This window comes from Eretmochelys imbricata, chromosome 5 (genome assembly GCF_965152235.1).
Source record: "Eretmochelys imbricata isolate rEreImb1 chromosome 5, rEreImb1.hap1, whole genome shotgun sequence".
NCBI classification, from domain to species: Eukaryota; Metazoa; Chordata; order Testudines; family Cheloniidae; genus Eretmochelys; species Eretmochelys imbricata.
Window position 1 is genome coordinate 20482689 of NC_135576.1, and position 23418 is coordinate 20506106.

Genomic DNA, 23418 nt, shown 5'->3' on the forward strand with positions numbered 1-23418 from the left:
TGTTCAAAGTTTTTTCTTTGTGTAAAGTGCTCTCTAGAGCTAGGATATCAACCCAATCATCATCCCACCTATTGAACATCAATTTTATGGGATTTGTGGTTCAAGAACCAGTACTTTACAATGATTTATAGCAGTTAGCACATGTAAATTCAAGAGTTATAATTTGCCCTATGATGTGGATTTTATGCATTTTCTGAATTAATCTTCATTGTTTGTATGCATATTTTCTATACCCCTTTTATTACTTTATTACAATATGTATGTAACTTCATTATATTTTACTTTGCATATTACAAAAGAAGAATATATTTAAAAAATTTAAAATCATATAAGTGCTTTATTTCTTCTTCTGTTTTTCTGGACCATACCTGTATGGCATATACTGCACCTTTAAGAAAATAATTTAAAATATAAACTATAGCTTACCATTTAACCAATCAGCTGTTTGGAGTTCTTTTAAAACAATAATTGCTGTGGGAAGATTAAACATCAGTAGCAAGAATCCATTACATACTAGTGCTCAGATTATATGATGATGGGTGCAGTATTAAAAACATCTAGATAACTGCATGCATGAAAATATTAATATTGTCATCTGGGCATAACCATTCTATATGTATAGGGGGAGTTAATTGCTATATAAATTTTGATGATGTCGTCTGAAGTATCTTAAACTGACAAAACCCTGGCATGTTTCTTAAAGTAGAATGTAAATCAAATATTTGTAAACCTCTAGTTTGTTTGAAAAATAAGCGGGATTGATTTTTGCAGATCACCATGCATAACTTAATAAAATGTGATGGTTTTAGAGACAATGAGGCTAGTTCCTTGGCTATCTTATTTAATAGTTTGTAGCATTAAGGATATCTAGCAGTGCAATTTAGAAACATTTTGTAAAACACCCTGTAACACTTGGTTGGTTGCAGCTGTCATCTATTTTTTTTTCTGGATTAAGTTTGGTCAAGATAGAAGCGGCCCCATTTTCTGGTTGTCATTTGCCCAGGAAGTAAAAGCAAATTGTAATGAGGGAATCACAGCAGGAGAACCTCCTAACAAATGAGAGGCATATATTGACTGACAGCCAGCATGCCATTTCAGTGATAAATGTATTTTTGTACACTGCTGTTCAAGGTCACTTTGTGCTCTCGTATGCTGGCTGTCAAATCATACGATTCGCATAAGTAATTGTTGATGCAGAATGGTTGATGCAAAATTATATTACCAGAAGATTAAAAGTTGTTATGTTTTATTAAGTTAATTTTTTTAGTACATGTGCTTTGACTTTATCTTGCTATTATTGAAAAGCTATTTGAAGGACAGGCAGAAAATGAATTAAAAAATAAAAGGCAAATATGCTTTTTTCTTTGCTAGTATAGTACTGAATTTTTATTGCAAGTGCCAGCATTATTTGAACGAACATACCAGTTTAATTACGAGATCTTTAGATTTCGACTTTTTTTAGTGAAAATATGTTAAAATAGCTGAACATAAATGTTTGTAGAATAAGGAGTTTGAATTATTTTTGGAATTCACATTTAGACATTTCTGAGAAAAAAATTTGGTTTTTGGTACGGCAACAAAAATTGAAGAAATTGTTTTAACATCTGTCTTTACACATAAAACTATTTAACTTTAATATGTACTTTCAATTATTTCACACTATAAAATGTGTATCTAAGCACATAACACACTGTAAGAAAATTTGTGTTTTGAAAGGCAAGTGAGAGAACCAGAAAGGTAGAATTTACTAGACACAAGCAAAGAAGACAGAAACAGAATATCTGTAGAAAGTGAGCTTTCTTAAAACAAAGGCATCAAACTTAATTATATCAGATTATTATTATTATTTATATACTGCAATGGCACACGGATAAAGAGTGTTTTCCAGATGAGGTATGTTAAAAACCTAAACCCCAAAATCCCTTTTTTAGGAAATACAGTACAGGGAATATGGAGAGCCAGGGTTAGGGGATGGTTGTGGAGAGACAAAATTATAGCTGGTATAAGGGGAAAAGAGAACCTCTCAAGTTTCTTCCATGGGAACTTAATGTATTGAACATTCAAGTTATTTTGTTGTATTGTCTTGTGGGGTTTTTTGTTTTGCTTACAATACAGTCATGTTCATGTGCAGAAATGGCAGTGGTGATGGACACCTGTGGTGTTAGTGGAATACTACCCAAAATAAATGAATTTTGAGGAAGGATTTGAAGACAGAGAGTGAATTTTTAAATCAGGGCTGATGGCTGTAGATACAGCTGAAGATAGGGCCCTTAGTTGTAAATTGCTTTTCAGTTGCATGAAAAAAAGATGAACAGATCTACTGTAGGTTGGTGGAAGCTGGAACACAGAATTCTTAAGTTTTGCATTACTTAAAATCCACCATACTTATGGGGTTGTTGTTTTTGTTTTTGTGATTGTTTTTTAGTATTTTACATGTAAAAATATTTTTTGAAAATAACTATATCATAGCCACTACAAGTTAGTAGTGTAGCGTTGTTGCAATTAGAAAGCTGTGCAAAGTTAGTGTGGGGGTGTGCTATAACACTATACTAGTGATCTGTAAAGATCTTCTGGATCACAGGAATCTTTAGACTATGGGCTAATCTTAATCAGACACAGCTACAGCAAGCTACTATTTGAAATCAAAGGTCAATTCCATAATGGAATATTGATTACTTCCTAAACCACGTTTTGTAGATCCAGATATACCAGTCAGTTGTAGGTATGTATCATACGTAAATGTAAGAGTATAAGTTACCAGTAAATTAAATTATGTGTTCTGAAATTATAGAAAATTTGGCAGAAATCTGTAGAAATACACGGAATTGGGTAATAAAACAGGTTCAGCATGCTAGAGACCACTACAAGAGCTCTATTACCCAGATGTGTACTACTTCTACAGATGATCCACTGAGAGAAGAAAAATATGCACTGGGCCTAGCAATTTGCACTGTTCTTGGCCATAGCAACTCTAGTTGGGGACTACAAGACAGTGATCTGGAATAGGAGTTAATGTATCTTGGGTGACTTTCTTTTCTCTTACACCATACCAATGTAAATGACATTGACAATAATCTTAAATTAGGGGATCTGTTTGTCATACTGATTCTAATACATATCATCAGTTAACAATAAAGGGAATTATTAGACCCACTTCTGATGATATATGTAAATGGCAATGTGTGGGTGAGGCTTCTGAGGGGATAGTGAAATCATTTATTTAGGCTGTAGTATGCTGTTGACACTTACCTATACATCTTTGTTTTCTGTCATCTAGGAATCTTGTTGGCTCCTGGATTGTTTCAGAATGGCCAGATAGCAGTTTTAGCCAAAACATTTGTTTTCATAGTCAATTGGGGCTACAAGTTGTGACCTTTCCTATCATATACAGACATCACCATCATTGCCCATTCTTTCATCACCTCCAGATTGCCGTAATGCAAAGCACTCTGAATAAGGCTATACCTGATGATAACTCAGCAACTTCAGCTTGTACAAAACGCATCCGTTTGCTTATTTAACAGTGTTTCACACAAAGAGCATATTGTATTTATGCTCCATAGGTTCTCTGGTTTTCCAATGCATTTTTAGTGCAATTCCAAGGATTGGTTTTGACTTTCAAAGCTCTTTATGGTTTGGTTTCTGTTCTCAGTTCTTTACATTCACATTAAAATTCAGCTGGGACATAATGGAGACTGCTGGTTGAAATGTCAAATAAGATTATTTGGTATGCTTGTGTGGTATGGGAAAATCTCATGCATGGGCTCTGCACCAGAATGGCAAGACCTCCGGAGGGGTTTACAAACAACTGTAGGTGGATCGCCACCACCCTTTCTTTCTTTATGGCTAGATGGGAGAGGGAAGTCCCCAAACTTTTCTTTTATAATATGGGGTCATGATGTAGCAAAGGTTGAGAACCTCTAATCTAGAGGATCTTGCTTGTTTGATTCAGACTTCTTTATTGATTAGCAAAAAGAAAAGGAGTACTAGTGGCACCTTAGAGACTAACCAATTTATTTGAGCATAAGCTTTCGTGAGCTACCGCTCACTTCATCGGATGCATTCAGTGGATCCACTGAATTGGTTATAAATTGGTTAGTCTCTAAGGTGCCACTAGTACTCCTTTTCTTTTTGCGAATACAAACTAACATGGCTGCTACTCGGAAACCTGTCTTTATTGATTAGGTGTGCTCTAGATTTGGGGGTATTTTTTACTGCAAAGTGAACCAAGTTTTTATGCAAGCTGAGGTTCTCAGGGAGGTCAAGTGTCCTTTATCGTCACCAAAATGTCAAGAGATTGTGTCTCACTCTTCCAGACATGGACTTTGGTATAATGAGCCATGCCATTGTGACCTAGACTGCATTGCTATTGTAATGTATTTTATTTAGTGTACCACTGAAAACCAGATGTATATTGCTGCTCTTGCAGAGCACATCAACATGACTGCTCAAGGGGATTTGCCCCCAAAATCAGTGTCACTGGCTGGTTGTTAATGAGAGAGCTTCACAGTCTTCTCATTTTTAATGTGCAAATAACCAGTCTATACAAGGATTGATTTGCTCTATCTCCTTTGGTGGAAGTGGAGACCTGGAACTGCCTAACTTCCCAAGCTACAAGCAGTAGACAATGTGTTCTTGCGGGGCGGGGGGACTGTCTGATCTCTTCCTGCTTAATATTTGGTCAAAGCACATAGGTGGCATAGTTCAGGCTAGGTTTCCAGACTTTTCTTATGTATGTGTTTGGATTATAATACTTCTGTGTGATGCATTTGGGTACGTTGCTTTCCTTGATAACGCAATATCATTTCCTTTCTGTTCATACACCCACAGGGTTTTGGGAATAGATATCCATAATGTGATGTATGTTTCTGCAGTAACGCAGTAGTTACATTAATATCCAGTTCTGTATTTAAAATACTTTTTTCAACTGCTGGTTAAAATAAAATACTTTAGAATATTGCTGCAGTGGAATTCAACACTTAGCACAGGTATTTACCTTTGACAGAACAATTTACTTTAGTGTAGAGTTTGGGAAATATCAGACCTTGAAATGGGTGTTCATGGCTTCCATATATGATGTGCTTTAGTACAGCAACACAGGCAGGTGCAGAAGTCAAATAGTCTCCCAGGAGCATCCCCCATTTAGAAAAAAAACAAATCAATTCATTGGGCAGAGGGATACGACACACAGCTGCACTTTGTCCCACTGTATTTTTTGTTCAAAATAAACGGTATCCGTGAACCAGTGCCACTGTTAAATGCACAGATATTAGATTTTTCCATAACATTCTGTAACTAATTCCAAGCAGAAAACATACCCATTTTGAGTGTAATCCAAAAGGCAAAAAAACTAAACAAATATTTTATCATGCACTTCCTTATGGAAGCAACAGAGGCACACATCCTTCCAGGTAGCCTTTAGCATAGCAATAAAATTGCCTCGGCCGGCCAGCCAAGCCTAAAAAGCAAGAACATTGGTTCAAATAAAATGCTTCTGATTGAGCTGCATAGATTTTGTGATATGCTTATTTACCTGACAAGTAAATAAAAGGGTGAGCATTGCCAAATGCACATTGAATAAGCCACAGAAAAGGTAAATCTGTGTTTTAAAGGATTAATGTCAGCTAGGAAAGTACATAAATTAAAACATCAGAGTGATGTGGCTCCCTTAAGGACTGTAGTTATTTGGATAAATTGTCAGTGGTAAAGAGTGCAACAAGTATGCTAGTGCTATTGATTTTCACCTTTGTATTACCAAAACATTTTTCATTGACACATATTAATTGCTTGTTAAGTGCTAAAGAGTTTGATGGTCTAAATATTGAATCCTATAATTAATTGGCCTTTTAGTTTTCCTTATCATTAAGCAATAGTGATTACATTAAAGGCACAAGGGTTTGCTTAAGTCGACATATCTTGTGCATGATGTACAGTAAGAAAATATTACTATAGATTCCTAATACACGACCTCTTGTAAGTGCAGTATATCTTACTTTCTGTTGTCATGTAAGCTACTGTACTTTCCCACCATCAATTATAGGGTGCATCTTCCTATTGTAATTCGAGTTATAATGTTACAAACCCAGTTCTCAATAGGGAGATTATAATGTAGCCATTTAATGCCAAGTTTTAGCCTGATACGCACAGAGACTTTCAGTGCAGAAACAATAATTATACTGTGCATATTTTTCAGAAAATAGTTTAAATGGTTATGCGTTTCTAATTCTAGTATTTTTTATTGCACGATAATAGCAAAAAGATATTTTCAAAATTAAGTTGTTTCGGCACTTAAGCCAAATTTTTCAAACAGGTTTTCCTAAACTCAGGAAATAAATCTGTTTTTAACCACCTAATGGCTTGAGCCTGAGTTTATTGAAATCAGTAGCAAACTCCCATTTACTTACATGGTGCAGGGTCAGGCCTTTAGTGGCCTAACTTTCAGAAGCGCTGATCATCTACCGCTCCCACTGAAGTCATTAAGATCTGTAGGTACTTGGGCACAGCACTTTTGAATATTGGTTTAGTTGCATCAATTTAGGCATCCAAACGTGAAGAAGTTTCTTGGGGCTGCAACTTGGGAGCCATCATCAGCACCATCCTCTCTTGCCCTATATACTCAGGCTGTATCTAAACCTTCCCTAATACTTCTAAAATATGTCCTTTTTTTCTGTCTAGATGGGCAAACTTTAATCCAGAATCTCTCACCTGACACATTGTAACCTCTTCTCCAGGATCCCTGAACCATCACTCCATTCTGCCCATACAAAAGCAACTGCTAAGATCATCTTCCTTACAGGTTGCTTTGATCATACGGTAGAACCTCAGAGTTACGGACACCTCAGAAATGGAGGTTGTCCCTGACTCTGAAATGTTCGTAACCGTGAACAACGTGCAGTCAGGCTCCAGTCCCAGCAGCTGATGCTCCAAGCCAGGTTCCAGCAGCTGCTGAACTCCCTCCTCAGTGCCAGCAGCTTAATTGCAGGCAGCTTCTTTCCCTGGGTCAGACTGCAACCTTGTCCCCCTCCCAGCCGGGGGAGGTGGATGAAAATAGTGCTTCCCCCCACCCCTGGGACGGGGGAGGGAGGCAGGGGTGAAAGCAGTGCAGCCCCCAGTGCTGCTCCTGCTCTGCCAGCTGCCTTGGGCTGGCAGTTCAAGCATCTTCACTCCTAGACGTAAGTAGGTGCTGGGGGGGGGGGGGGGCGGAAGCAGCCCAGATGTGCCTGCCTTTAAGATGCAATACAGGCACAGTACTGTACAGTGTTTGCTTTTTCTTTTTTTTTTTTTTTGTCTCCGCTGCTGCCTGATTGGTTACTCCCGGTTTCACATGATGTCCGGTTAACCGGTCAGTCCGTAATTCTGGTTTTCATATCTTTGAGGTTCTATCTACTGTATTAACTTTTTCTCTCACTGGATGCCCTTGTTTCACCGAACCAAGTTCAAACTTCTTGTCCTACCTTTCAAGACCCTTCACAATTCTGCCCCTCTTTATTTGACTACTCTTGTCTCTTACTGTGCCAGTTTAATCTCCTACTGTCTACCAGCAGTGCCTGTCTTGTCTGACCCTTTGTCAGCTTCTCAGGCAAACGTTTTCATGACTGCTTCCATCCTGCTCTTGAGTGTGCAATGTCCTCCCCTAACTGATGCATATGCTACTATTCTGTACTGCAGATCTCTCCTTAAGAATAACTTTGCAGTGATGCCTATAAGAAATCAGTCAATTTATAATGATTTAAGTATTCATAATTATAAAAAAAAATTGCAGTTGTGTATAGATATATTTAAAAACTGTATCCGCCTTGCCAAGTATTTTTGATGTCACTTGCCTTCTCAGATTGTGAGATCTTCAGGTAGAGTGCAACATCGAGCACAAAGGAGCCCCAGTTCTGCTTTGAACTCCAGGCACTGCCTTAATGTAAATATTAAGTAATACCCCACTGTGAATTTGGCCCAAGTAAAGCTACATAAAAAGTATTTAACTTTTAATTCAAGTGAAAGATAGTTCTACTATTTTAAATTTAAAATAATACTTATACATACATTTCAAAGTGCTTTACAAAGATGAATAAACATCATGGCCCCAAATTTACAGATGGGGAATCTGAGATATGGAGAGTTGTGTCTTGCTGAAGATCACACAGCAAGTCAGTGGCAGGGACAGGAGTAGAATCCAAGGCTCCTGACTCTGGGTCTTATGCACATAAAAATTGCATATAGGTTTTTACTTTAGCTAGAAGATGATGATGGATGTGATTGTAATGTTGAAGTCCATTTGAGTTTTGCCCAAGTTAGGAGTCCAGACTAGGCCTTGGAAAGATCTTTGGTTGTATGGGTTTACAGGAAATATATTTCATTACAACTGTTTGTGAATTGTATATCTACTGCTGTGCGGATTACAGATTATAGTTTAAAGCAGCATTTCTCAAACTGTGGTCTGTGGACCTGAGGGTACTCCAGGGCGTCCGCCGGCCCAACTGATCAACTCATCCCCCTCCCTCTCTCAACTCCACCCCCTCCCTCCCAGTACCTTCTGCATGCCACTGAACAACTGTTCCCCAGTGTGCAGGAGGCACTGAGAGGGAGGGGGAGGAGCGGGGATGGAGCGTGCTCATGGGAGGGGGCAGAAAGAGACAGGGGAGGGGAGGGGTGGACCTTTGGGGGAAGGGGTGGAGTGGAGGCAGGGCCTTGTACTGAGTGGGGAGCTTTGGGGTCTGCAAAAAAATTTAAATCAAAATGGGGGTCCTCGGGTTGCTAAAGTTTGAGAACCGCGGGTTTAAAGTATATGTGAAAAAATGTTATGTACCACTAGTGGTTGAGTATTATGCCTTTTAAATAATTCCTTTACATTTCATCTACTACAAAAGGTTTGAACTTTTAATTAACATTTTTTATGGCAGTGGTCCAAAAGATTTTAATTGCATGCTGCTAATTTAATCAAGTTTGGACATAAATGATTATGTCGATCAGTGGGAAAGGAACAGTGCTGCAAGCCTGTGCGTCCCAAGAGCTTTCCCATTTTCAGAAGGGCAAGTGGTGATAAAACATGCCAAGTACGTGCTTTGTTGGGAGATGTGTACTGTAGTTTTTGGCAGTCATAAGTCTTTTTTACTTTTTAAGCCTAAATACCTTTTTAAATATTAGAAACTTGAAATTCTAATATAAAATCCTATGTATTTTAAGACTTAATTAAATATACATTTTCCATTATTTGTAGATTTTTTTTAGTATGAGCATTAAATTCACTAAAAATATAGGTTTCAGAGTAACAGCCATGTTAGTCTGTATTCGCAAAAAGAATTTTTTACTAAAAATATAAAAGATATTAAAAATATCAAATTGTATTATTGGAAGGTAGCAAAGTAGAACAAAGTTCAGGCCATGCAACTATTTACGTAATAAAAACAACTTAATTTGACAGGTTAGTTTGCCCATAAAAGAATTATTACTCCCACTTAACAATAAACTCCCAAGTAAATAGTTTAGACATTCAGTTTAAAGCTGATTTTTTTAACCTAAGTATTATACTTTAAAAAGCAATTCAATTAAAGCCATATTTTGTTAAGATACCTGACAAATGGCTTTGATTTGATTTAAAAACTGCAAGTTGGCGAGGGATTTGTTTCTAAAATGATTTAATTCAATTTTATAGGCTGAGAGATTGAAGCACATTGAAAAGAAATTGTCAAAATATTTAAATCAGAAATGTTGACTGAAAAGTACACACCTAAGTTTACATTGACTCGAATGGTTTTGGTGCTCTCTCTGGATATTTGATGGGTTTACATCATTTTTGTAAATAAGAATGTACATAACAGACTGTAGAGGCTTCAAATGATCTCTCCTGGTCTTTGGGACAATTAGATATGAAAATGGCCTAAATACAAATTTACACAAAAATAGATTCCTTGTTGGGACTCTGGTATTGCTTTGCTGAATTTGAGACAGAGAGAGGGCAGGGGTGTCTTTTTCTGGCCAAAGTTTAGGAGATTTAACACTTGGAGACACAGTGCGTAATAATAATAATTAATAATTAATACCTTGCTCTTATGTAGTTCTTTTCATTCTTATAGAACCTTTTGTCCTGTGCTTGATCCTGCACCCCTTGAGCATCCAAAATGCTCAGTGATGTCACTGGGAGTTTTAAATGTGCAAGGAAAATAGGCTCAGATCAGATCTAATGCAGCGGTGTCCACCCTGTGGCCCTTGAGGCTCTAAATTCTGGCCCCCGAAAACAATTGCGTTAAGAACATTTAAGTTGTTACAAATTGAGAATGTGTTTCATTTGCTCCCACACACACACTCTCCTCCCGTCCCCGATTCTGTCTCTGTTTTCCTGATTATTTTCCTCTCCTCTTGGTATGTGAATAAAGTGGAGAGGTAGGTTTCGAGAATTTCAGACTTTACTAAATTGCACTGGCCCCAGTACCTTTCTCCTCCTGCAGAGGATCTAGGCTTATTGTGAGGGAAAGTAGTTAGGGGACAAGACTTGCTTGTAGAGAATGTGGATGATTCGTAACACCTGCCAAGAATCGTCTAGGAGTACTTGGTCCTGCCTCAGCATAGGAGGCTGGATCAGATGACCTCTTGAGGATCCTTCCAGCCCTATGTATCTGTGATTCTGTGATTTGTTGGCTCTGAAATCAACCTCTTTTGTATACTTGTTAGGATGGAGATTTTCCTTTGCAGTGACCTGCAAATACATTTTCATTTGCTGATGGGAGACCTACTGAGAAGGAGTGATTTCTAAAAACGTGCCTGTGCCTTTTGGGTATTCAAGCAAGCACATAGGTGCCAAGGCAAAACATGTATTGTAATAGCAGGAATACCCATTCTGAGTGCAAGTGAAGGTTTTTCTGTGTACAAAGTGGCACACTGTCAAACTTTGTCGGTGTAGTTTCTGGGGCTTGTTTGAAAATTTAGTCTTGAGCATTTTTCTCATTTGTTATTGTAATGTTATCACGTGTTCTTCCAAATAGCACCTTTCTTGTTTCATATAACAGAGAATGGAGTGTGCTTACTGTCTGTAAGCTTCAAAAATATTGATTGCTGTCACGGTAATGGTTATAGTGAATTTTATGGTGACATTTCAGATTTAAATATATCATGTCATATGTTCTTTCCTTGAGTTACTGCTACCATGGGATGATAAACTCCTACTGTAAAAATGTGTCATGTTAATGTTGTGCAAAGACTCTATCTGGTCCAGTAATTTAATTATTTCATTTTATTTTAAATTATTTTTTTTCTTTCTGCATCCTCTGATTTACATTTGTTTAATTATGGTAGATAAACATAGACTCCTATTCTATCTTATCTTATCTAAGAAGCTTTTTGAGCCATATAAATTGTCAAAAGCCATTCATGGATACTGACTCCAGAGCAGGTGGAGGAAAGGTCAGTTCTGCTACACAGAAGTCAAAGAAAAAAACTGCACCAAGAGGAGATCTCATGCAAATAACCTACCAACATCTTACTATGGGCCTCTCCACTCCTGAAGTTCTCTGGTCCTCTGAAGAGCAGGGATAACTACCTCCAGCAGCCCAAGATAGGAAAAAAAATATAAGCACAAGTCATGGTCAAAGGCATGGTTTGGTTTGGCTTTTAAAGAGTACATGTCGTTAAGGATCAGGGAGAAAGAGGTTAACTTCTAACCATGAAAGACGGGGGGGCGGGGGATGATGGGGGATGGGGAGAGGGGTGCTCCTATTGGGATTACATGAGAATCATTTAACAACCCTCACCCTATTTGAGAAAGCTTCTTGATTGCCTCTTCTCTCCCCAATGTCCCATTTGCCGTTTCTTTAAGTGAGAGAAAACTGCATATGGTGGTTCTTTTTTCTGCGGCTAACAGAAATGAAACCCAGTGAGAGAGACTTCCCTCCCCCACACGGCCTTTGAAGGTGTATACCAGCTGGCAGAATGTCAGTCAACTTGTAAATAATCATTGTTAGGACAACAGGAAATGTATTCAATATGCTCTGGGCCTCTCCAAAGGTCATAGCCCTGAGTCTAATGTCCACATATAATAATCAAGCAGGATGGGGTCTGTGATTGTAGTACTGGAAATGGTGGTCCTAATTTGCTATCATCTAATTCCTAATTTGACATTACACAGCAACTGGAACCCCTGGCAACAGGCAGGAGACATCGTTACTGAATAGCTGTGGGAATCCACATTATTTCTCCACACCAGCTGCCACAAAAAGATTCTGTATCCTTCATACTACATATTTATACAGAGGGGAAGAGAATGTTGGGGAGCTATGCAAAAATATTATCTGCAGATTCATTGGAATTTAGCATTCTCCAAAGATATACAAGATATAGGTGAAAAATTCTCCAAGATTTCAAACATAAGGCATGAGATTTGGAAGCTGAGTAACAAGAAAGAACCACTGATCATGTGACTATAAAGCTGTAGATGGGATATAGGTAACAAGTATAGGTCTAATCACCTTCGCAGCAGATGAAGGTTGGCAAGTAAATGCTTGAAATTGTTCCACCAAAGGTTTCTGGACAGTCAGTTTCTGAATCTCATGCCTGACATTTTAAACCAAGAGTTTAGCACTATTACTACAAATAGCCAAGAGAAGAATAATTCCCTTTTCTTCTAGTTAAGGTCGTAATTTTGAAAGTCTGAACCTTTTTCTACTATTCGATCAGAACATTTCTTCAGAATCCCTGAAAATGGACAAATGTTCACTTACTTATATGCAAAACCACCACGATTGGCATAATTAACAGTCTCCGTAGAGAAGGCAAGGATGGCATAGAGACTGTATTACAAGTTGTACCTAGTTTAGGACTGATGTATAACAATGGGGCATGGGGAAGCTTCAGCTGCTGCTGTACACGCTGCAGCTGTTCTGAGAACACAGAGAGAGAGAGAGGCCTTCTGCCTCCAAGGCTGTCCTAGTGCTGCCTTACACTATCACTAAATTCCCTCTCATTTATGAAATAATGAAATTATATTTGGTTTTCAGTTTGCCAGACTATGATCTCTTCACTATACTTAGTTTTAACTGACAGTTATGACCTATATCTATAAGTCATTTCTATAGATACACACTCTGTTAGCTTTGTGTTCAATTTGTGTCTGTGTGGCACCATAATGGTGCTGAGTAATTAATCTTCTAAACTACATGTTTTCCTCTTTGTTAGACTATCCATGGCCATAAAGGGCCAATAACTGCTGTGGCTTTCGCTCCTGATGGACGGTACCTTGCCACTTATTCCAACACAGACAGTCACATCTCCTTTTGGCAGGTAAGAATATACACAAAAGGCGAAGATATATACGCGATGCTAGTATTGTAAATGGGGCTGAGTTTTTGGCATTTGTACAGTCAACTTTTTGGGTCTTTTTAAAAAATGTTATTCAGTACTAGTGTAACCTCTGACAAAGGAAAAAATAATGTATCATTATGGCTGAAATAACAACCATCCCAAAAATCAGGAAATTCCAAAACTTAAAGCTGAAACCAGAACATAAATACTCTCATTTTGGACAATCCATATACAGAACTATATCTCCCCACTGATTTTTCTCTTGCTTCCCCCTATTTTATTGCCCCACTAGTTCTTTTTCACATGCTGTCTGTGATGCTCTCACACAGGCATGTTGATAAAGGGTAACATTTTCAAAAGTGACATAGGCCCTTAGCAATTTAAGTACCATTGAAAATCAATGGGATTTAGGTTCCTGAGTGCCTAAATCACTTAAACATTAGACTTAGACTCCTTAGTTACTTAGGATAACATTTTGACAAATGTATTCACTCATGTTATCTGTATAAATAGATTATAAATTGTATAAATGTATCTGTTGAATAAATATATATGTATAAACAGATACGGTCCTTGCAATATAGACCTCTATCTATCTTAGGTGCTGATATATTGCCCATTACTGTAGTATTATCTGAGTATCTCACAGTTTTTTAATATGTATATCTCCCCACAACATACTTGTGAAAGAGGGAAGTACTATTATTTCCATTTACTTTACAAATGGAGAACTGAGGCACAGAGAGACCACACAACTTTACCAAGGAAACAGGAAGGGTGTGGCATGGCATTGAATTGAACCTGGATCCCTGAGTTCCAGGAAGCTAGCACCCTACCCATTAGACCACCCTCCTCTGTTTGCATTTTATATCTGTGATGATATCTGTGATTACCAATGCTCCTACATAAATAATAATATACCTTTGTATTACTATTTTTAAATGTAAGGTGAATTTTACAGTAACTCCTCACTTAAAGTTGTCCCAGTTAATGTTGTTTCATTGTTACATTGCTGATCAATTAGGGAACATGCTCGTTTAAAGTTGCCCAGTGCTCCCTTATAACATTGTTTGGCAGCCGCCTGCTTTGTCCACTGCTTGCAGGAAGAGCAGCCCGTTGGAGCTAGCTGGTGGGGGCTTGGAACCAGGGTGGACCAGCAGCCCCCCTATTAGCTCCTCTAAGTTCCCTGTGCGACAGCCGCCCAGCAGGCTATCAATTGCCGGAAGTTCAGCTGTCCCTCCCCCCACCGCCCTGTGTTGCTCCTGCCCTCTGCCTTGGAGCTGCTCCCGGGAGCCTCCTGCTTGCTGTGCGGGGTGGAGGGGGAGAGGTGCTAAAGTCAGGGTGCCCCCCTCCTGCTGCTCCTGCCCCCTGCTCCTTTACCCCATCTCCACAGAGTTGGGGGGGGGGCACAACACGACTCAGGATGGGGGGAGCTTGCTGGCAGCAGCTGCTGACTCAACTTGCTGATCTACTTAAAAAGACAGTGTACTTAGAGTGGGGTTAACATACTTAAGGGGGCAATGTGCGTCTCTCTCTCTCTTTCTCACACACACACACACACAGGGCGTGTGTTTCTTCTTTCTCTGCCATGCAGTCTCCCCTCCCTCCATTCATGCTGCCTTGTAGAGTGTGAGGTTACATCAACAACAATGCATTAACCCATTAACCCCCTATTTACATTAATTCTTATGGGGAAATTGGGTTCACATAACATCGTTTTGCTTAAAGTAGCATTTTTCAGGAACATAACTACAATGTTAAGCGAGGAGTTACTGCACTGTGTTTTTTGTTGTTCATGTGCACACTAAAAATGTGTAACCTCTAGGTAACTCCAGAACATTCATAAGTTTGGAACTTCATGGAATAACACTATATTCTTAATCAAATACCCATACTTCTATAACTTGTATTGATGCCTTGTAGATGTAAGGGTACATTGATGGTTGACCAAATAAGAGCTTGCCCTGCACTTAGCAAGTAGACCCTCTAAGCAGGTGTTTGTGGTTTTTCGTTTGTTTGTTTTTATTTCCTTTAAATGAATTTTTATGCTAAGGCTTGAGAATTTGATCTAAGTATTTTAATCAAAATTCTTATTGTTGTTAATATATATTTATATTATATAGTACCAAAAGTGAACTGTGCACTTTATAAAAAGCAGGATAACAGCATTCCTATCCTTTTGAGTTTAAATTAATAGTTTGAACAATATTTTTCATTCTTATGGTTTTTTTTTTATCCTGCAAAAGGAACAAGAACAGATCCATATGCAGAGTTGGATCTTTAGACTTTTTTTTTTCCCCTAGAAGACTTTGCAATTGGGCTATGTGATAGGGTACATTTGGGTAGCTCTGTCCCTTTTTTCCTCTGGAGCTCAGAGTTCCAATTCTATATCAGGTCACCAGTATAAAGGATTTTAGTAGTTGCCGTTTAGTTCCCCTTTGATCATAGCAAAACATCAGCACTCAGTGTAGCATGATTGGCAGAACCCAAGAGACAACAGAAAGGAAATAGCAAGTTAGGGTGAAGGATTGTTGGCAAAGCTGGATGGGGAAGTGTGTACAGCACTACCCTCATTTATGCATAACCTGTCCCTCGCTTTCATGTGTAATCAATTCATATTGAATTCTAAAAGAAAAAGATATTGGCATTAATGTATTGAGGTATTTATTGCTTTACGTTTAGTTTCCATTCATATTTTTAAGCAATTAACATTCACCTTTACCTTACATGTCATTAAGAGTTTTAAAACGTATGCATTTAAATAGGAAAACCAACTCAAATGGCCGAAGGATGTAAAAGTGTTTTTAAATTATCTACTTAAATAATGGTTATCTGAAAAACAAGTGGTCTTGATCCTGCAGTTCATGCAGGCACAATACCCATCAAAGACAGTGGGAGTTTTGCCAGCAGTAAGACTGCAAGACTAGACCCAGTATGCCTGCAGATGTTAGTTAATGTTTTTTTTTTAATCTTCCACAATTTTCTGTATGCCATTCAGTAATACTGTACATGCCATAAAAAGTACTGAATTATTATCCATCATATATTGTGCTTTCTGAAATAGTGAATAAGAACAGTAAAAATGTTCAACCATCAGTACATATACTTAGTTTAACTACCTGGGAAAGCAATCAGGCTTATTGATTTTGATCTTTTACATAGAATCATAGAAAAGGGACCTCACTTAAAAAAACTTCATATTCAGGCACAGGTTTAAAAATGTGAATTGCCAGATTTTACTGTGTCTAAATCTATTCATGTTAAGCTGGCTTTTACATAAAGAGTTAAATGTACCTATGCATTTAGTTTTAAAATGTGACCTGGTGCACTAGTGATTTTTTTCCCCTCTGTGTTCTATTCGGTACTATTATTAATGCAGGAAAATCAGTAACATTAGTCATCTTAAAAGGGTTATTACTCAAGATGATTTAAATTGTGAAAATGTCAGTGGTGCTTGCATGCTCCCTGCTAGAGATGCCATGATTTACACTCTCTGACACCATTCTGCTGCTGAGAAGGGCTAGAAAAAGTAATGGCTTATATTTTGTACTGATCAGAATTCAGAACATGGTGTCAGCAATAACACATCTTAAATGTCCTAAGATTTGCCCAGGTTTCATGTGCCCAGTCTTAGGTATACAGCTGGACCATCATCTACCTATTGTATAGAAATCCTAGCATCCTAACACATTTTTATATGGGGAGTCTTTCAAGAGTATTGGAGCATTTAATAGAATGGAAGTTTTTGAAGGAGTTTTTCTTGTTTTTAAAACATATAACAAAATATAATTCAAAAATATTGGACAATTTTTCAAAGAATATAGATCAACAAATATGTTTAAAGGTTTCGTCTCTTAATATTTTGTTGATATAAATAGCAGAAAGAGGGTGAAGCTTTTGTTGTTGTTTTTTAAAAGATTATCACAGAATCATAGAAATGTAGGGCTGGAGGACACCTTGAGAGGTCATCAAGTCCAGCCTGCCTGCACTGAGGCAGGACCAAGTAAACCTAGACCATCCCTAACAGGTGTGTGTCCAATCTGTTTTTAAAAACCTCTAATTGTGGGAATTCCACAACCTCCCTGGAAACCTGTTCCAGAGCTCAACTACTTTTAGAGTTAGAAGGTTTTTCCTAATATCTCCTTTGCTGCAGATTAAGCCCAGATTAAGTCTTGTCCTACCTTGAATGGACATGGGGAACAGTTGATCACCGTCCTCTTTATAATAGCTTTTAACATATCTGAAGACTATCAGATCCCTCTCCCACCATAATCTTCTTTTCTCAAGCCTAACAAACCCAGGCTTTTTTAAAAAGCTTTTCTCATACGTCAGGTTTTCTAAACCTTTCATCATTTTTGTTGTTCTCCTCCAATTTATTCATCTCTTTCCTAAAGTGTAATGCCCAGAATTGGATACAGTATTCCAGTTCAGGCCTCACCAGTGCCAATTAGAGCAGGACAGTTACATCCCATGTCTTACAGATGACACTCCTGATAATACATACCAGAATAATATTAGCCTTTTTGGCAACTGCGTCACATTATTGACTCATGTTCAGATTGTGATCCGCTATAACTCTGAGATCCTTTTCAGCAGTACTACCTTCCAGCCAGCTTGTCCCCATTTTGTAGCTGTGCATTTGATTTTTCCTTCCTAAGTGAAGTATTTTGCACTTGTCTTTACTGAATGTCATCTTGTTGATTTCAGACAACTCTCTCAGTCTCTGATTTGTCAAGGTTGTTTTGAATTCTAAACCTGGCCTCCAAGTGCTTGTGATCCCTCCTGGCTTGGTGTCATCCACAAATTTTATAAGCACATTCTCCGCTCCATTATCCAAATCATTAATGAAAATATTGACTAGTATTGGACACAGGACTGACCCCTCTGGGACCCCATAAGAGACAGGCTCTCCCTGTTTGATAACTACTCTTTGAGTATAGTCTTTCAACCACCTGTGCACCCACCGTATTAGTAATTTCATCTAGACCACATTTCCCTAGTTTGCTTATGAGAATGTCATGTGGGACTGTGTCAAAAGCCTTACTAAAGTCAAAATATATCACATCTACTAATTCCCCGCATCCAGTAGGCCAGTAACTCTGTCAAAGAAGAAAATTAGAGTGGCTCAGCATGATTTGTTCTTGACAAATCTATATTTACTATTTCCTATAACCATATTATCCTACAGATGCTTACAAATTGATTGTTTATCAATTGTTCCAGTATTTTTCCAAGTAACTAAGTTAGGTTTACTGGTCTGTAATTCCCTGGGCCCTCTTTGTTCCCCTTTTTAAAGATGGGTGTATTATGTTTGCCCTTCTCCAGTCGTCTGGAAATTCACCTGTCCACCATGAGTTCTCTGTTATGCCATTGGGACCACTCTTGTTCTGTCGTGCAGATATACTCCAGCATCCAAAAAGTCTTTTCCAGCTCTAATTTTTGTAATTCTAACATGTTTCAATATATATTCCAGAAGAAATATAACAATTATAATTTATAATTTTTGATTACTTACTTCAGTTCTGAAATGCTATTGTTTAAATGAATATAAAGAAGTTGTAGGTGATACTTTTTAATATATTAAAGTGATAGACTTCATTATAGGTTTAAGCTAATATGTTGGTTCAGATCTCACTATTTAATTTGAAGTAGATAGAATCAAAGGAAAATGGAATTTTAAAAAGGCAAATGATGAGACTGGAATTAATTTCTTTACCACTAATTCTGTTTCTAAACTTCGCTGAGTTTCCATGCCTTGCAAAAGAGTGTAACTTACAAAAGCCAGAAACTTGGCTGTACTTTATTTCTCCATTTAGTCCAATTTAAAAAAAATCATTTTCATCATGTCTTGCACGGAAAAAAGGGAGGAGAACATTTTAAAATCTGGCTGTAAAAGTGTCGTTTAAGATAATGTAGCCAGGATGTCCCTATTCTCTGTTTGTCAGAGGGTGGAGATGGATGGCAGGAGAGAGATCACTAGATCATTACCTGTTAGGTTCACTCCCTCTGGGGTACCTGACATTGGCCACTGTCGGTAGACAGGATACTGGGCTGGATGGACCTTTGGTCTGACCCAGTATGGCCATTCTTATGTTTATACCAATGTAAAGTCTACAGATCGGTAGAAAAAAGGAAAGCAGTAATATATGCACTACTAAATTTAGCACAACTAGTTTCATTTTGCAGAGTTGTGTATAGAGTTAATTAAGCATTTGCAAACATACTGCTTAGATTCTCAGCATCTCTTTAGTTTAAAACAGTGTTTTTTGGTGAACTAAATAAAATTTTAATTGAAGGTCATTAGAGAGGGCAGCCATTTAGCTGGTACTGGGAGGTCTTATTAAAAGTTTTCTGTAAATATCAAAGAGAAAAGGCTTTGTTTCACATTAAATTATTCTTCACAAGAAACCCTTTGGTTTCAGTGTTGACTCTTTCTTTTTCTATTACTGCAGATGAACACCTCTCTTTTGGGAAGTATTGGAATGCTGAATTCTGCACCTCAGCTCCGTTGTATTAAAACATACCAGGTGCCTCCTGTCCAGCCTGCCTCACCAGGTTCACACAATGCACTCAAATTGGCACGGCTGATCTGGACTTCCAATCGCAATGTTATTCTTATGGCACATGATGGCAAAGAACATCGATTTATGGTCTAGAGTCAGGCTCTCTGTTGCTAGAAATATATTTTTTGTTGTAAAATTCCCTGTAATTCTCTCTTTCTCTGTTCTTTTGTAACACTGGATTACCCACACCAGTGCCTATATAAATCATCCAATGGGACCAGCCAGACTGCAACATTTCTGCATGGTTCCCTAGAGCAGAATCTTGCTTCTGCCAGCTATTGATTCAGAGGTATGTCCACCAGCTCAAGCAAGTGTGGTTATTCTATCACCATGTAGTTTTTCCTTGCCTTTGATAAGAGGGACGAAGATGGCTATTGGGAAAGCTCTTGTTGCTTGGTGCAACAGAAGCTGAAAAAAATCAACATCACTGAGGTTGCACTCCTTGACTAGATCAGTATTTTCAGGAATCATACCCCAACCTCTGAAGTTGGGCTGAATCAAGTCACTTTTACATTTTAAATGGAAGTAATGCAGAGCAGTCCTAATTATAAATATTATTTTCCTTTTGAGGTTCTTAAAGAAGCTTACTGTTTACCAAAAAGGTTCTATGTTTACATGTACTTTCTTCTAGTGACTATGGGGTGATCATTGGGTGAGGTTTCATAGGGTTTAGCAGTTAGCTTCTTGGGGATAACTGTAATGGGATTCATGAGAAAGTATATGAGGAATTAGGTTTTCAGGAAAAGAGTAGCCATTGTTCTCATTTTGAAGAAGCCTATTTCCTCTCATAAAGTTTAAGTTCTTGCTTGAATTGGAAGTTGTGGCATACTAGGTCATTGTTTTTGTGACCTGGAAGAAAGAATGAGCCGTCCACATGTAAATACCAAGAATCTCTTAAAGAGGGGAAATGAAACTTGAAAAAAAGAATACTTATGCACAAAGCTGTGTTTTTTCTGTATTCCCTTTGCTTCTACTGCAGATATTTATATTTTAAAAAGACCTTTCTCTTTCCCACTTGTGCTGGAACTTGCAGGAAAATGAGAATCCTGCATTTATGCCATCACATCCTGTTGCTGTATAAACTATTGCAGTGTCACAAACTCAATTTGGCTTCATTGAAGGACTGAGGAGTAAGAATGCAAGTGCGCTTGATGGAAACACAGATATCACTGATATTTAACAACTCAAAAATTATGGAAAATATGTAAAAGGTGAGTTAGTTGTTATTTGAATCCAATATATTTAAACATTTTCCGCAGTAAGAGAATTCTTCTGTAATGTAAGCTGTAATTGTTCACATTTTCCCTCTTTCTTACATATCTCATTTTGTGAAATATCGAATAATGTGAAAAATATGCTGGTTTATGCTCAAAGTAAAAAAAAAATCCATAAAATACTATTTTATTTAAACATATTGATATAAGTGTTTGTATAGCTTTTATTTTCTTTGCCATTTTTGTCTAGAAAAGTCACAGTAGAGAGAAGGCTCACATTAAATGATGACATAAAGTTAAAGGTGGTACTTGCCATAAAATCCAATAGAATGAGAAAAAATGAACAAAGAAAATAATGGCTTCTAAATTTCAAATGCATTGTTTTCTAAAGGCAGTCTGTATAGTACACTATACATGAAAGTAGGATCTACAGTCCAGAATCAACATATCTGTTGTTTACTATAGTTTTTACAAACAAAGTAAGAAATTAAGACCGTTAGGAATGTTTATCTCATATTGCTGTAAATCTTATTCTTTCTAACTATGGCAAGGCTGTAGTATATAGTGGTGGTAAAATTCTGTAGTAGAATTTTTGATGCTTTTCCTTAAAGTAAACTTATACAACATGCATGTACATTGTATTTATAAAGAGATATATGTAGGTCTCTATGACAAGAAGCAAAGAATTACACAGCATATACAATATTTGTCTGTAGAATCAAATGCTATAGTGCTACATTTAAGTATAGGCATATGAGGAAAATTAAAAGGTACATTTTATTCATTCTTCTATAGGCATTCCAAAGTCATATTTACTTGTTATAATATTTTTCAAGTACATATATGTTTATTTTTAAAATCTAAATGGAAACACAGTAGCAATGGGTATGCTAAAGAAGATTTTCTTTAGTATACAGTAAAATATCTTGCATTGCATGTGTAATTAAAAGTTTGCTTTAAACTAAAAATTTAATGGATTACAAAAAAATTGTAAAAGAAAGAGGGCAATCTACTTCCAGTACTGAAAAATAGTTAAATGTAGCAAAAGCTAAATTAGCAAAATTTTCAGAAGATTATGACAACTTCTGCAAATGTTTTATACAACACATCTAAAGCAACAGTCAGGATTGCAATCTAATGTGGAGTTAGTGTTACTTGGCTAGAAAATGCAGTAATGCTTAGTGGGTGGAAATAGATTATCTAACTGCTTAACTAATATTTGCACATTAGTTAAACACAAATCTTCATTTCAGTGACTTTGTTAACCCTACTCCCAAATTTCATCACAGATTAGATTTCTCAGCACTGCAGTAAAATTTGTGTTGTCATTCCAGTGTAAGCTTTTAGTATTTTATTGATTTGTTAGTACTGTATTTGGACTTGTCCTTGTAAATGTAGAGATGTATGTGGCTTTATTGGCGGTTTACAAGCTAAAGATGACATGATGAGATAACTGTATGAAAATGTTGTAATGATTGAAGTCACTGTGAATGTTAAATGATGAAAATGTTTGCCTCTCAAGAAATTTCTTGATTCCACTTAAATGCTACTGTATGTATTAATGCTATGTACATATGTTTGTGAAATAAAACTGAACAGTATTGAAGGATATTGTTCCTATATTATCATCCTAACTGTGATGTGATCACACACAAATGCATCCTTAGTTCCATTACTTACTTGACATTCATTTTTATTTTTCTTATGCACAGAAATAAATTCTTACATTTATTTGAATAAGGTTACATTTCACTAAGTTGGATGAAGATTCATGTTCAAGAGACTCAAGGCCTCCTTAACAAAAAAGAAGTCGGAAAGTGCTGAGGGAAAGCTATTATCTTTTCTGTCTATGAGAACAGTGTAAGTCAACCAGTTAAAGATGGTGATGATCTTCCAGAACCTCAGCAACATCCTCTGTAGCGTGGGTAAAGCTATGCTTTCTTCTGGTTATTCAAGCCCTAGATCTCTCTTAAGAGGGAGAGTAATGGAACCAAATTATGCATCGAGATTTTCTGACATGGACTACTGTCCACTGGGAACTGAGCTGAGATTATTAAATTTGTTTAATGTAATACTTTGTTTGGATTTGAATTTGCATCCCCCCTAGTAAGAAAAAGCATGATTGCGTTTGAGCAAGAATAACAAAATTGATCATTATTGCTTAAAAAGGTTTACAGCATAAGCAGTAAATGTAATCTTTCTCTTAGTGTTCAGATAAGATAGTACAGTTTGAATTGAGTCAATCATTTACATAACAAGACTTTAAAAAAATAGATAAAAACAAAAGGAGTTGGTTGCAACATATTTGAGTCCTGAATTTTCAAGGTGTGTGTATGTGTTAAAATCATTCATGACTT

General features: G+C 37.2%; 1 protein-coding gene across 5 annotated transcripts in view; it reads left to right on the forward strand.

Annotated features, from left to right (window-relative positions):
• WDR7 (WD repeat domain 7) overlaps positions 1-22666 on the forward strand; it is a 370274-nt gene extending 347608 nt beyond the window's left edge. For all 5 annotated transcript variants that reach the window (XM_077816698.1, XM_077816699.1, XM_077816700.1 and 2 more), the window contains 2 exons: positions 13159-13263; positions 19737-22666. In XM_077816698.1, the coding sequence (XP_077672824.1) occupies positions 13159-13263; positions 19737-19940 (309 nt within the window). In that variant the 3' untranslated portion in view covers positions 19941-22666. The remainder of the gene's footprint in view (positions 1-13158; positions 13264-19736) is intronic.
• Positions 22667-23418: the final 752 nt, after the last annotated feature.